This window comes from Danio rerio, chromosome 24, assembly GCF_049306965.1.
Source record: "Danio rerio strain Tuebingen ecotype United States chromosome 24, GRCz12tu, whole genome shotgun sequence".
NCBI classification, from domain to species: Eukaryota; Metazoa; Chordata; class Actinopteri; order Cypriniformes; family Danionidae; genus Danio; species Danio rerio.
The window spans coordinates 15666329-15681743 of record NC_133199.1 but is presented as its reverse complement, the minus strand read 5'-3'; the positions used below and the strand labels follow the sequence as shown (position 1 = coordinate 15681743).

The 15415-nt window shown below is 34.0% G+C and overlaps 1 protein-coding gene across 2 annotated transcripts; it reads left to right on the top strand.

Annotated features, from left to right (window-relative positions):
* The first annotated feature begins 1699 nt into the window (after window positions 1-1699).
* On the top strand, window positions 1700-13706 carry xkr9 (XK, Kell blood group complex subunit-related family, member 9). Of its 2 annotated transcripts, XM_005162650.5 has the most exons (4): window positions 1700-1778; window positions 5049-5486; window positions 6575-6768; window positions 11167-13706. In XM_005162650.5, exons 2-4 carry the CDS (start codon window positions 5197-5199, stop codon window positions 11817-11819), a joined length of 1137 nt encoding a protein of 378 aa, XP_005162707.1. In that variant the 5' UTR covers window positions 1700-1778; window positions 5049-5196; the 3' UTR covers window positions 11820-13706.
* The last annotated feature ends 1709 nt before the right edge of the window (window positions 13707-15415 follow it).

Here is a 15415-nt window from a genome sequence, read left to right as displayed (position 1 = left end):
TGCAGATGGAAGGGCATCCGATGCGTAAGAAAGAAAGGTTCTTTCTGCTGTTGCGCCCCCTGATTACTAGGGACTAAGTCGAAAAGAAAATTAATAAATGAATGAGTTTTTATTTTTTATAGCCTTACCTCTCTTTTTTGTTTGTTTGTTTGTTTGTTTAGTTTATTTGTTTAAATGGTCAATGCACATTATTAAACATTACTGTAAAATGTGCCAGAATTAGCCAAGAATGACTATTTTTCATCTGTAGACCCCTTACAAAATGTTAAAAAGTCACACCTAAAATAGAAGCAAAGCATAATAACCTAGAATACACTATCATATATAAAATACAATAAAAAAGCAAAGTTTTAAAGGTTTTTTTTATTTTATTTTGTTATTTAAAAAAATTAAAGTAACGGCCATTAATTTACAGAAATTTACCGTAAAATAACAAACATTAATTACAGAAATTTACCAGAAATTATAATTTAAGGAAATTTCTGTAATTTAATTCCCGTTGTTTTATGGTATATTTTGGTAATTTAACAGCTGTTACTTTACTTTTTTTTTCCAGCATTCCAGCTGCCAAAAATAAACGTAAAAATTACGATTTTTTTTTTTTAGTGTAGGTTTAATGCTGAATGTTTTGTACTCGATTTGTTATTATGTTGTTACCTCTACAAGTATGCCAAATTACACTTCTGAACAGTTTGTTAAACCAAAACAAACAAGAGTAAAAAAAAACAATTAAATAAATTTATACATCAGAAGAATGTCATAAACCTTTTGCACTGTGCACAAAAAATGCTCAAACACATAAATTAAAAACAAGCAAAACATCCCATTTCCATGTGATCTCTTATTTTTTTTCCCATGCAGTTCCACAGCGGGGCTACATGGTGCACGGCTCAGTGATAAGCACTGACTACTCACAGTAAGAAGGCCACTGGTTCTAGTCCCGGATGGTTCAGTAACATTTCTGTGTGGAGTTTGTATGTTCTCCCCATGTTGGTGTGGGTTTCCTCCGGTGCTCTGGTTTCCCCCACAGTCCAAAGACATGCGCTATAGGCGAACTGAGTAAACTAAATTGGCTGTAGTGTATGTGTGTGAATGAGTGTGTATAGATGTTTCCCAGTACTGGATTGCAGCTGGAAGGGCATCTGCTGTGTAAAACATATGCTGGATAAGTTGGTGGTTCATTTCGCTGTGGCAACCCCTGATGAATAAAGGGACCAAGCCGAAGAAAAAATGAATGAATAAAATGACAACCCAAAGCAAATAAATGAATTAAATAACCTCAATAACCTCAAGATCTTTATAGCATAAAGTACAGTTACCTGGAACTGCACCTGATGCTGTAAAACGTGTAAAACAACATGCCAAAGCAGACATTTCCTCTTTGTACATTTCTGTTAACATTAACAACAGGCAAACAAACATAAACACATGCCAACGTAATCTTTCAGATTAAGATCTGAGCAATGAACAGAATGCGCAACGTATGTCCTGTTTGAGGCTGAGAGTATACAATGGAGAGAATGAAAGCATTTCTTCTATTTGTTTTGCATTCAAAGTGTCAGTGCATGAATGAATATGGGTTGGTCTAACTCATTGGTCTATCCCCTAAATACATAAATATGTATGGATGGGTGTGTATGCTGACATCACGTAGTCTCTAGTGGATTACTTCATATAGGTGTGGCTTAAACTGTCAGCTGTTTATGAGAAATCATATGGTGAGAAACTAAAGCCAGTCAATGTGACTGCAGCTAAAAAACAGAAGAATGGGAAACCTGGTAAGTTGTGAACAATACTTCTAAAAATTTCAACAAATCTCGATATTAAATGATAGTAAACGTAGACCTACTTCTTGAATATTATGCTCAGTAAAAGTGTAAAGTGACCGTTCAAGGCTTTAAGGCTTATCTGTTAGCAGACGCTGTTAACTGACATACAACAGGGCTTAGCAAATTCATTTTGTCCTAGAGTTAATGGTGTTAAGTTTTTACTAAATGTTACCTGAAAGTTCTTGAGTTCTTAGAACATATTAAAAAGAATACATGACATATGTTGCATTTAAAGAGATAGATCCCCCAGAAATGATACTTTACACAATATTTACTTCCTCAAGTATTTCCAAACCTTTAGATGCTTTCTGCTGTTAAACACGAAGGAAGGTATTTTGAAATTAAAATATTTTGTAACTAATGTTTTGTAACCATTGACTTTTATAGTAATGCAATGCAAATATTATGGAAGTCAATGGCTAACGTTTTCTAACTTTCTTTTAAAGATCTTTTGATTTTAACTGAAGGAAGAAAAATAGACAGGTTTGAAACCAGTAAAGAATAAATGTTGACAGAACTAAAAGTTTATGGTGAAATATCCCTTTAATAGTTAAACTACAAATTTACACAATGAATATTTTGAATATCATAAAATATTCTGGTCTTTAAAGGCATTACAAAGCAAAAGAAAGACTTTTAAGAATGTTTAAAGTTGATTTTGTAAGTTGATTTTGAGCAGCATGTAAATGTATGACTTTTGGGCTCTTTATGTAAATGTTCTTTTAATGATATTAATAAAGTAATAATGTTGGGCTAATATTATAAAGTGTGAGCATGTTTTTATAAACATGATTATTAAGTGTGCAGCACATTTTGTACACATTACATTACGTAATCATTCATAATCACGGAGAAGTGAGTTGTAGATCCTGGACAAAGTTCAGATCACAAGCTGAAACTCATTCAGATAATGTGAAAGTACACTGTAAACATGATTTTCAATAGTGATTGTAAATAATGGTGATCAGAGCACAGTTGTGTTTCTTATAGATGACAGCAAGGCTAGTTCATTTCTAAGTGGCATTGTAGCAAATAAACACCCATGATAAATGAATCTCAACTTGTCTTTTACAAGAAAATCCTTTTTCCAAATTCTCTTTTTTCAAAATGTAACTTTATAAATTTAATTCAGTGTGTAACTTGTGAATTCTCTGTAATTAATTGTGAAATTTACAAACATGTCTTGACTTGAAACATACTTTCACTTGCACCGTTGTGATTTGACTGAAACTCAAAAAGGACCAAAGGCATATAGAATAAACAAAATTAAATAAATACAAAAACAGCTCAAGAAGAGCGTCATATATAGTCATGTTGTTGTCCAGATAAAGTCATGAAAAATTTCTTTGCAGCAGATTGTGTTTGTGCATGCAAAGGATCCTCTTCACGATTCTCAACTACTTAAAACTCCCCTAAAATCCACAGGGTAATCACACAAGTTTCTCAATACTATTGAACATGACGAATTGCACACTCATTATGGCAGCATCTTGATTAAATCAAGTATAAACAAAACTGATTCATTCAGATTTATTTGGTCAACTGAATAAATAATAAATAAAAGAGCAGTTCATCTCAAAAACTTATTGTGGGATCATTTATAACTAAACATTATTCTTGATAAGGAGAAAATCTTCATTAATCAAATAAATTGTGTGATTTGGTTAATAACTAACTGGTGTGCGTGTCAGTGGCATGTTTTCTTGTATAGGGGTTTACTAACATACAGGTAAATATGATAAAAACGCCAATATGGATACACCACACATTTAACACAACAGTATGATTCCTCCATATCTGATCAACAATTGACCTTTTTAAAATGTACATGACTTATAGATCTGTTTGTATATGTGTGCATGTGGTAAAATTGTAAAAATGTGAACAATAACTGATTCAGAAAAAAACAACAACACTTTTGTAACGCTTAACTTAATGTTGTCAACATCATTTTTAAATCACAATTTATCAAACATATAAAACAATGTTGTGTGTTTTGTGAGTTAAACACTCATTTGTTTCAAAGGGTGTGTACTATTCCAATACTAAAGCATTGAACTGTAATGGGCAACATGACAAAACAAAACAAACAATGACATAGGTGTTTTGAACTTATTTGGTCTTTTTATGTCCTTTATTTGGTTTGTCCAGACCTATAAGTCAAACTACACCAGAGTTTGTTTGAAAGTGGATTGAGAGCCATCTTTTTCGGCAATCTTTTCTAGCATTTGTTTGTTTGGTGTACATCAGGATTTAGGCAGCAGCATCCACACCTATTTAAACAAACCAATGGAATTATAGTTTGAACCAAACACACAAGTGTGGATTTAACATACTTAAATGACCGAAATATTCGGTAGTATATTAAGTATTACAACAATTTTGATCAAAAACCTTTAAGTGCCCTCTGAAGTGTCCATAGAAAATGAGCATTGTTCTCAGCCACCTTTGTTTATGTTAAGTTATTACACCTGGAATACCATGAAAATAACTTATTATTTGCAATGAAAGTGAAGTTATTGTACCCACACAAAAGGGCCTGATATAAGTGATACTTTTTAAAGAAAATTTCAGACGTGTTTAGTGGTTTCTGCATCTGAGCTCATTTTGATTTATTATTCTATTATCTTAATTTATCAAATTTATTGTGTTACTTGTTAATAATTAGCTTCAGTCAGTGTCAGTGCAATCATTTAGTTTCTATAGAGGTTTGCAAACATCCAAATAAACCTATTAAACAACCCTCCATTTTTATATGGTCTATCTTTGTTAGGGGGTAAATCTTTGGGGTTATTTTCATGACGTTTATCTAGATGTTTGCTATCCCCTAAAATGATGCCACATACACTTACTGTATTAATGGACAAACGACACATCTATTTGCTTAAAGAAGATTTGTAGAATCGGAAGAATTTGACAATATTGCGAATGAATTAGCTGAATTATTGCCATAGTACTCTGAAGAAAAAAATGGATTTACACATTTTTTAAAAGGTAACTGGTCGCTTACAGTTTATATGGGCTTTATTACAAAACAAACAAGTTAAATTTAGTAATGTTTAACTTAATTTGTGTTTGAATTCAGCTCATATAAATTGTTGGCAACCTTAAATTTTTTTAGTAAATCCAATGAATCATTTTCTTTAGTATATTAAATCAGAACTATGAATCATTTTACAATGTACTGATGATGATTGTTGTCTCTTGTCATTTTTACAGGTGACCAGTTTTACCAGGTTATCAAAAACATGAAGAGAATGAATGAAGCAGCTTTTTCTATCAACAGGAAGCAAACATCTGTTTACATTTTCAGCCTTATCAAGCACCATTCTCCATCAGCGTTTTTCAAATGCCATAAATCACAACCATGGCAGCTTTTAGAGATGGATTTCGGTGGCTATGCACCCTTTTTGGATTCATTTTTTATTTAGGAGACATTGGTTCCGACATTTTGTTGTCTGTGCAGTATTTTAGACGTGGACATGTCACATGGGCTGCACTGACTCTTACGTTTGTTCTGGTCGCATCTGTGACCGTACAGACATTCAGCTATGCGTGGTTCAAAGACGACAACAAGGAGAGTCAAACAAATGTCAAGTGTATTCCCACTTGCTATCTGATCGGGATACATTTACTGCAGATAGGCATTTGTTCAAGGTAACATCAAGCTAATGTATCTAGAAAATCAATTTAATTTAATTTAGAATTGATCTAATATTTCGGCAATGCTTTGATATATATTTTATTTATTACTATTTTTATTGCATTAGGTATTTTTATATAGATTGAATATATAACGAGTTTACTCTTATTAAACATTAGTAAACATGTTTACTAATTTAAGGGGAGGCCCTTTTAAGGGGAGGTTACTCACTTTTAAAAAAAAGTAGAGTAAATAATCACTTTTATATTGTGTTTTTGGCAAAATAAAGTACAATACATTGCAAGAATTCAGTAACAAAGGTATTTTTGTTTAACTTTTCCCTTTTTTTTAAACACAAACTAACTTAAGAGAAAAACATAAAAACAATAAGAAATAGAAATAAATTAAACAATTAAATTAAATAAATCATAAATTATAACAACAAATAATTAATAAAAAACATGGGGGTAGGGGGAGGGGATGTTAGGGGATTTATGGTTGGACAAGACTTTTATACCAAAATATTAAAGTTACAAAGGCGAAGGCATGTTCTATATCTTTGATTATATGCATGTCCTCAGTTGGTAGTCCAAACAAAGCCATTACAAGATTGAATTTTTAAATTAAATGCAGAGTTTAAAATCTCAAATATTAAAGACCAAAATAGCCTCAGTTTAATACATGACCAGAACATGTGGGTCAGGTCTAAATAATCACTTTTTACAGTAAAAAGCCCTTAACATTTTTTTTTTAAATAATGTCTTCTTTCTAACTTTCTAGGAACTAACTTAAAAAAGATATTGTAATATAGTAGTGATAATAGCAAATAATAACAAACATTATTATTTTTTTTAATTAGTTAAGGTTAACCAAAATGAGACTTTAAAAAAGAAAATCATCATTTATTTACCTTCATGTTGTTCCAAAGACTATTCTGTGGAACACAAAATGTGTTTTTCTATGAACACAAAGTAAAAATCATCCTCAAACATTGGCTTTTATTGAAAGAAATAAGAAAATAAATATTTTTGAGCGTGATCTATCAATTCAGAGTAAGCTGAAAGAAAATTGAGTTTACCCTTTTGTCTATCTGCCACTTTAGGTATCTCCGATTCCTAAAGAGGAAATTCAAAGCCCTTTGTTCAAATCAGACAAGAGAGGAAAAGGACTATGACTCTGGGCTGGCTGCAGATCTCAGCATGCTCCGTATGTTTGAGACGTTTCTGGAGAGTGTTCCTCAACTCACTCTGCAGACCTACATCATACTGGAGCACAACCATCGCTCCAATCTGCAATGTGAGTTCTACAGGGATTCAATAATTCTAAGCACAAATGCACAAAAAATAAAATGAAGAAATGATAAAATGTTACCTTTCAAAAGTCTGTACCAGTTTTTTTTTTTTAAGAAATTAACACTTTTATTCAGCAAAAATGCATTGCGATCCATTGATCAAAAATATTTAGTAAGTCTTCAATGCTGAAAACTATTTGTTTACAGAGAATACTTACTTTTCTCTGGGCCCTTTTCCTTTGTTTGTACTGAATGCAAGCCTGATAAGGTTACCCATACCAACCTGTACCATACCGTACTGTACCACTCAGTGGAAACAGGCCATAAGATTGATTCAATTCAATTCAATTCAGCTTTATTTGTATAGCGCTTTTACAATGTAGATTGTGTCAAAGCAGCTTCACATAAATGGTCATAGTAACTGGAACAGTGTGGTTCAGGTTTTAGTGTTTAAGTTCAGTTCAGTTCAGTTTAGCTCAGTTCAGTGTGATTTAATCATTACTGAGAGTTCAAACACTGAAGAGCAAATTCATCGATGCGCAGCTCTACCAATCCTGAACCATGCGAGGCAGTGGCGACAGCGGAGAGGGAAAAAAAACTTCACCTGATGGGAGTGAAGAAAAAAAACCTTGAGAGAACCAGACTCAGTTGGGCACGACCATTTTAATTTCTCCGCTGGCCAAAAGTCTTGTGCAGAACTTCATTCGCCGTGGTTTATGCTGGAAGATGGCCTCAATGAAGACTCGTCTGTCCCTGGAGCGTCGCTGGAATCAGACACATGTTCTCCACTCCCCACGACCATCAGCGCAGCAGCAGCTCAGGATATGGCCTGGTCCCGGATATGGAATCCTTGGGATCATCACGTCGCTGGTCTTGGATCCAATCAGTGACTCCGCCTAATCTGAGGACCTCGGGATGAGTATCCCCAGGTGAAAATAGAGAATAAAGAGAATAATTAGCGTAGCTGCTGTTCATAGTGTATATAAGCAAGATGCAGAAGCCTGTGTGGAACCCGCTAGGTGATGCATTGAGTGTATGCTTTACTAAACAGATAGGTCTTTAATCTAGTTTTGAACTGGGAGAGTGTGTCTGAGCCTCGGACATTACCAGGAAGGCTATTGACTATTTTAGTGTAAAAAAAAAGGACCATCACATGCTCTGTTTTTTTACTACCCCATCCCCCATCATAAACCCTATGGAGGGCCACTGTCCTGCAGAATTTTGGCTCCAACCCTGAAAAACAACAATAGCCAGAATCAGCAAATGTGGTGTGTTTGATTAGGTTGGAGCTAAGCTCTGCAGGAACACTTACCTTACAGGATCAACGTTCCCCACCCTTGCTTTAAATGATAATTGACTTGGTTTCACAGACAGTGCTTTTACACTACACTAATGTAGTGTAAATGTTTTTACACTAATGTGTTTTAGTTTTTGCTGTGCTGTGACACCTTCCATACACACTACCCCAAAGTTTTCGACCCCCGAAAATGGAGACATTTTTATAATGCTGCAAAGACCAATTTTGTTTGTAAGTGGTGGTCAGTGTCAACTCCACATATTTGCTCCCTTTTTTTGTCAAGCCCCTATCACATGACCATAATAACACTGCAATGACATGTACAAAGAAATTAAAGTTTTGTTTGCCTTGTCCATTTTAGCAGCCGTTGTGCAGTTAAACGTTGCAATTTACACTAGTGCAGCTGCCTACATTCGCAACTGGTAATCTATTGTTAGAGCAGTCGACAAACACTAACATTTCATGCAATCTAAGTCCTATTCAGGACACAGGTTAGACAGTGGTTGCATTTCAGGCCAATTTTTTATGCCCTTCACTTACTAAGTGAAGTTTATTTATAAACTAATTTTAAGAGGATCACATGCTTATGATTGCTTGCAGCCAGTCCTACATTATTTACTTTATGATTTACCAATCAGATGATTCCTTAGTCACTATAAATACCTGAAGTTCCATAAAATAGCCATATTCGTTTTTAAAGAATCCCCTCTTCCACCCCTACTCCTTCTCCTTTCCTAGTTTGGTGGCACAGTGGCCTAGTTGCACTGTTGCCTGACAGCAAGAACGTCACTGGTTCTAGTCCTTACCAAGCCAGCCAACATTTCTGTGCAGAGTTTACATGTTCTCCCTATGTTTCCCCCAGGTACCCCAGTTTCCTCCTACCATCCAAAAACATTCAGCTTAAGTTAATTGATTAATCCAAATCGCCCCCATAGACATGCTCCTTGTAAATAGTTATCTCTTAAGAGCAATTTCTGTCTGTTCATTAGTTACTACAGCAGAGGTTCTTGAAATCTACCTGAGTTTAAACTCACCTCTCGCATTGCAAACGGGAGTGAGCCACAGGCTCGAGGATCTTATGAGGTCAGGGCTCTCTCCCGGGACAGCAAGCTAAATAATCTATAATCAGCTAAGTGTTAACTCTTGAAGTTCCCTCCGTCTCGTTCCCTTAGATGTATTTATTGATTACATCACACAAGTTTCCACTACTGGCAGAGCATCTGAATGGGTTTAAATTGAGTGCCCTAAACATTTCAGCACTTGGGAACTACACTGTTGTGATGTCACAATCGTGTTGCATTCTGGGACATATAGGCACTTGAGTGGACATATGAAACTGACTTTCCCCCTCTGAGAGATCGAGAATATGTCCATGTAAGTTTTTCTCGTTCACTTCTTAAATTGGAATTCACTTTAAAATGGAGGCAGGGATTCCCCACAGGGAAAAGGTAAAGAGAAGTTTGGGAGTGCATGTATAAACATGGACTGGAACGAAGCCAGGGAAGAATCAATGTCTGGGGAGACATGCTTGTGAAGTAGCTGTTGTTGAAATAGTTGTTGACTAGTAACCAAATGCAATTTTAAGCACACATGCCTGTTTATATTTTATTGCACGAAACTTGTAAAAACTAAAGACACCAAGTGGTAAAGTGTTTAAGGTGTAATGGGGTATGGGGTCTTCGTTGTTGAAAAATGCACCACACATTCGCTATTGTAAAAGTCAGGAATGCAGGCAGGCCAGTCAAGTACCTGTATCCTCTTCCTCCGCAGCCAGGTCTTTGTAATGTGTGCAGAATGTGGTTTTGGATTGTCTTGTGGAAATATGCATTATCTGGAATAAAAGGCAGCATATTGTGCTCCAAAAATCTCTCTGTAATTTTCAGCATTAATTGTACCATCACAGAAATCCAGGTTACCTTTGCCGAGAGCACTTCACCATGACAGACCCTAGCTTTTGGACCTATTGCTTGTAACAATCTGGAAGATCTTTTTCCTCACTGGTTTGGAGCGAGTGTCCATTTCTCCCAACAAACACTTGAAATACTGATTCATCTGACTACAGTACACGTTTCCACTGTTTGATGGTCCATTCCAGATGCCCACGAGCCCAGAGAAAATAACAGCGCTTCTGGACATTGTTAATATAGGACTTTTCATTTTGGCACAGTACAGTTTTAACTGGCATTTGTGGATATACCTATGTATTGTGGTACTTGAAAAAGGTTTGCCAATGTAATCCTAAATCCGTGTGGTGATATCGCTTGTAGATGAATGATGATTCTTGATGCAGTGATGCCTGAGGGATTAGATATTCAGCTTAAACTTGCGCCCTTTTCCTTTACGCACTGAAATTCCTTCAGATTCTTTGAATTTTTAAATTATATTATGCACTGTTGAAGGTAAATAATCCAAATGTCTTCCTATCTTTCTTTGAGGAACATTCTTTTTAAACATTTAAATATTTTCTCACGTATTTGTTGGTAAACTGGCAATTCTCAACCCATTTTTGCTCCTAAAGGACTAGACCTTTCTTAGGTGCCGCTTTTGTACCAAATCATAATAACAATCACCTGTTGACATCACCTGTTTCAAATTACATCATTATTTAACAATTTACCTGATTACTAGCCCTCACAGCTCTTGTCTCAATTTTTTTAACTGTGTTTTAAGAACCAAAATTCTGTTTATGCATGTTTATGCGTAAACAAACAAACAAACAAACAAACAAACAAATAAATAAACAATAAAAACCACAAGCAACACTTTAAATAATGTTTGTTTTATTGTCTGCATTAAAATACAAGTTAAAACAAATTTAGAACTACTTTCTTTTTTATTTGAGTTTTCCATACTGTCTCAACCCTTTCTGATTTGGGGTTGTATCTGCTACTCTGTCAAAAATCTCTTGACTATAAGAAACTTTGGAAGTACAAATTAACTTACAATAAGCCTAACTTTACAGTTTACTTTATCCTCTAATGAGAATTAGTTGTCATGTAGTTGCAATATATAATCAGCAAAATGTGTTAAAGGGACCATCACAATATAGTGATATCAAAATATCTTGCATTTTTGTGTTTAATCACACACAATTTATATTTTGCAGACATCAGCATGGCCATGTCTTTCGTCACTATAGCCTGGTCAACGGTGGATTATCGACGCTGTTTACGGTCCTCTTTAAGGGATACAAATGAAATGCCATCTGGAAGCCCAACAGCCATTTACCTGTTCTACAAAATCTTCACCATCACTCCTCGAATCCTCAGCCTGACGCTCTTCCTCATACTTTCCTACTTCACCATTCCAGCAATAGCGCTTGTATGGCTGGTGGGAACCACCTGGGCATTTGTGGAGAAGACGAATTTCTGTACTTCACGAGTCCTTGAATGGATCTATCGAGCCGTAGTTGGAGTTATTCTCATTTTTACATTTTTTAACATTAGGGGACAGAACACTAAAGTCCCCATGACTGTTTATTACATATTCAGCGTAACTGAAAATCTTTCTGCGCCCATATTGTTGGCTCTGCTCAAACCGGAGTCTGAAGGGACTGACTATTTCCTGCCCATAATACTTTTTATTTTATTTTCTAATTCAATAGGGCTGATTTTTCTGGCGGTTTATTACAGCCGTCTTCATCATCATGTGCATCCCCCTGTCCCTCCGTCTGAAAGGATAGCAGATGAAGTGGATGGAGGTCCTCAAGTTAAGAATGTACAAAAAATGACACGTTTTAATCATTTTTTACAAATATAATTATCTTGCTCAAAAAAATTGAATTGACTTACTAAATGTCAGTAGCACTTAATTTAACAATACAGTTTTGCATACTATTAACATTACACGTCATTACATAAACTGGATAATAAACTCACAACTCCTAAACTCAACCTTAAAGCTAGTTCACACTAAAATGAAAATTACCTCACCATTTACTCTTTCTTGTGTGGATTAAACGTTTATGAGTTTTTATTATTCATTGAACATGAGTTATTAAAAAAAAAAATCTAGTTTATGGTACCATCGACTTCCATAGTCATTTTTTACCGCAGGAGGTCAATGGATACCATCAACTAGCAATTTTCAAAATATCTCCTTTTGTGTTTAAACAAAATATAGAATCTCAAAAAGGTTTAAAACCACACGAGGGAGAGTTAATGATGAGGTAATTTCTTTTTTGGCTATCCCTTTAAGCCATGTAGTTATCTTATTTAACCATTTCATAAAATAATGTGCAGCCAACATGTCTGAAAGCTGCTAAGGAAGGTATGAACTCTGATTTTACTCATCCGAAATGTTGAACTTTAAAGGTTTTATTGAAGTTGTATATGAATAAGCTTGCTGCTGCCATTTCGTCACCTTAAAATTATAAGGCTCTATCTGACATTTTTGTCAAAATTGAGTTATTGACATATTCTTATTAAATGACATCCTGTTTACAATATAGGATGTTTTTTTGTAAGTTGTTTACATTTTAAGACTTTTTATTTAAAAAACAAATGTTACACACATACTGTCTACTATGGAATGCAAAAACTTTAAAGCTCCATATCTTAAACTCATTCAGAACGCAGATAGAAACTCATAATTCCAAGGTGATGATTTACCCTCTTCAGTTCATTCCCAATATAGCTGTTCAGTTTGCAATCATACTGTGATCCCTTTGTCTAAAGCAGGAGTCACAAACCTTGCCCCTGGATATCTACCTTCCTGCAAATTTCAGTTGCAACCCTGAACAAACACACCTGTTTCTAATTATAAAGTGCTGCTCATAATTAATTGGTTCAGGTGTGTTTGAACAGTGTTGAAGCTGAATTCTGCAGGATGGTAGCTCTCCAGGAACAAGGTTGGTAAACCCTGGTCCTATGTGTAAAATTAAAGGCATAGGCATTAAAAAATATTAATTTCTCACTATTTACTTTATTTAGTGGTTTTAAACTTTTATGAATTTTATTTTTGTCCTACTAATTTAAAGCAGAGGTCAACAGAGCACTAGAAAAGCAGTTCAAGGAGTCACGGAGCATTAAAGTGTGTAATCTATGTATTTATTCAAGCTTGATGCAGATCAATGCAGTGCCATGCTGTACTAAGCCTAAGTTATGCTGCCTTAACATGATGACGGAAATTACCTAAATGTTAATTGTATTTTCTAAAATGTATGTTTGTGAACAAATAACTTGATAACAGAATTCAGAGTAAGAGTCTATCTAGTTTAAGTTTTTTTTTTTGTTTAATACAGGCGTATTGTTTACCCATGATACTTTGATAATATGTTCTGCAATAGAAACTGCTCAGAATTACAAAGAGTGCATGACAACGGATTACAGCTTATTCTGCAGTTGCTGCTGTTTTCAGAAACAACAGCAAAAAAAAAAAATAAAAATAAATTACTGCTATAAATGTTCGATATATCAAGTCAGTAAAGTAAATTTAATTACACTTATTGAAGGATTGTTTTCAAGCCTTTAGGGTTAAAAAAATGTATAAATAATAAATAAAATATTTTTTTACAACTCTGTATTACTAGTTTGACAAACCAAAAGGCTTGTGATTCCTTATTTGGGGTAACATGAATCAATAATTTTCAAATATAAAATCTGAGATTTGATATCTGAACATTATAATTATAAAAAATGACATCTTATTTCTAAAAGGTTGCAGAATGCTGGGTAAGATCAAAACTTTATTATGTACTTGTATTATGTATTGTACTATATTATGGCTATGAAATTGTTGTTGTTGCTGCTGTTGTTGTTGTTGTATTATAGTATATTATTATTATTTAAAATAAATATATTAAATTAGTAATATGTTTTGGGGTCATATTTTCTTTCTATAAATTAATTTGATCGAAAATACAGAAAATAAAAAACACATATTCGGAAACACTATAACAATTTAAAATACATATTTATTCTCTTTTTATATTATTATTATTATTATAAATATAATGATATATTTATATTATTGTTAAGTTATTCTGTTATTATCAAAAATATTTATCAGTATCAAGTTTAAAAAGTTAGCAGTTTGTTGTTTTTGTGGACATTGAGAGACATTATTTTAGGATTCTTTGACGTATAGAATAAAAACTGCTTTTAATAAAATTAGCTGTACATTATAGATGTCTTTTAACGCCATATTTGATACTCAATTTAAAACACCCTCACAGAATAAAGGTTTTGTAGGTTTTTGAATGGAAGTTTAAGTATGTCATCATACTTTCAATCACTAGATGGCACTGTTGTCTAAAAAAAGCTTAATAAAAATAAATTCTGCCTTACTCAACAGGAGATTTTGTTGCCATCCTGAAGACTTGTTAAATCATGAACTGAGATTGTAAGTCATTTGTGCTGACTTAGGTTTTTATTGCAATTAAATAATTGTTTTATAGTAAATTCAAACTTTTTATAAAATAATTCTATAATATAATATTTCTAAAATAATTCTATATAATATATAGTCAAATACAGCAAAACAGTAGGTAGCATGATTTTCATTTAGTTTAAAAAAGGTAATTGGGATTGTAATCAGTTTAATTGTGCATTTCAAGACACAAATTGCTTAGTCCTTCATGTCTACATGAATGTCTGACTGAAGCAGAAGTCTATGTGATCTTTGACCTGCTCAATCTCGTTCTCTGCAGAGAGCCAGAGATCACACAGATTGTCTGTTTCAGAGCTAATTGAAAGATAATAAACCAATCCCATTCTGTTTTGACTACCAGCAAAATATTGTGCAAGCCAGCGGAGTGAGGCAGGACTGAGAGAAGAAGAAAAAAGAGCTAAAATAAAGAGAGCGGGGATAAAAACGGAGAAGCATTTCCTCGGTGTGTCGTTCAATGAACATCTGCTCTGGTGAGCTCACTGTGCAGACACACACACACACACACACACACACACACACACACTGCACATTTATTCAACGCTAGTAGCTTTTCAAATAAACATAAGCACTGTTCTGCCGGCTGCTGGCCTTCTTTCTGTCTCTCGTGTATACACACACATACACATACAGTGGCCCTGAAAAGAGTATGGATTTTTTTTGTCTATTAATTCACACATACACACTCAATGCATGTTATGTTTTCATGTTATATAGGGACATCTCATAAACGTAATGATTTTTATACTATACACGCTATATATTCTTTACTCTTATCCAAACCTATGCTCCTAAACTTAACCCTCACAAAAAAAAAAAAAAAAAAAACATTATACAAGTTTTCAAAATACTTATGAGATGTTTTTCTCATGTGGAACAACAACAAAAAAGTCTTTAAATTACAAATTAAAATACTGTAACTGAATAGTGTTTCTCAGGAGTTGTTTACAGTGTGAAAAATGTGTATT

Bases quoted from the DNA above. Each gene is read 5' to 3' on its own strand.
- xkr9 (XM_005162650.5), top strand. From the start codon at position 5,197: ATGGCAGCTTTTAGAGATGGATTTCGGTGGCTATGCACCCTTTTTGGA. The intron at 5,487-6,574 runs GTAACATCAAGC...CTGCCACTTTAG, and splicing joins CAGATAGGCATTTGTTCAAG to GTATCTCCGATTCCTAAAGA. The intron at 6,769-11,166 runs GTGAGTTCTACA...TATATTTTGCAG, and splicing joins CCATCGCTCCAATCTGCAAT to ACATCAGCATGGCCATGTCT.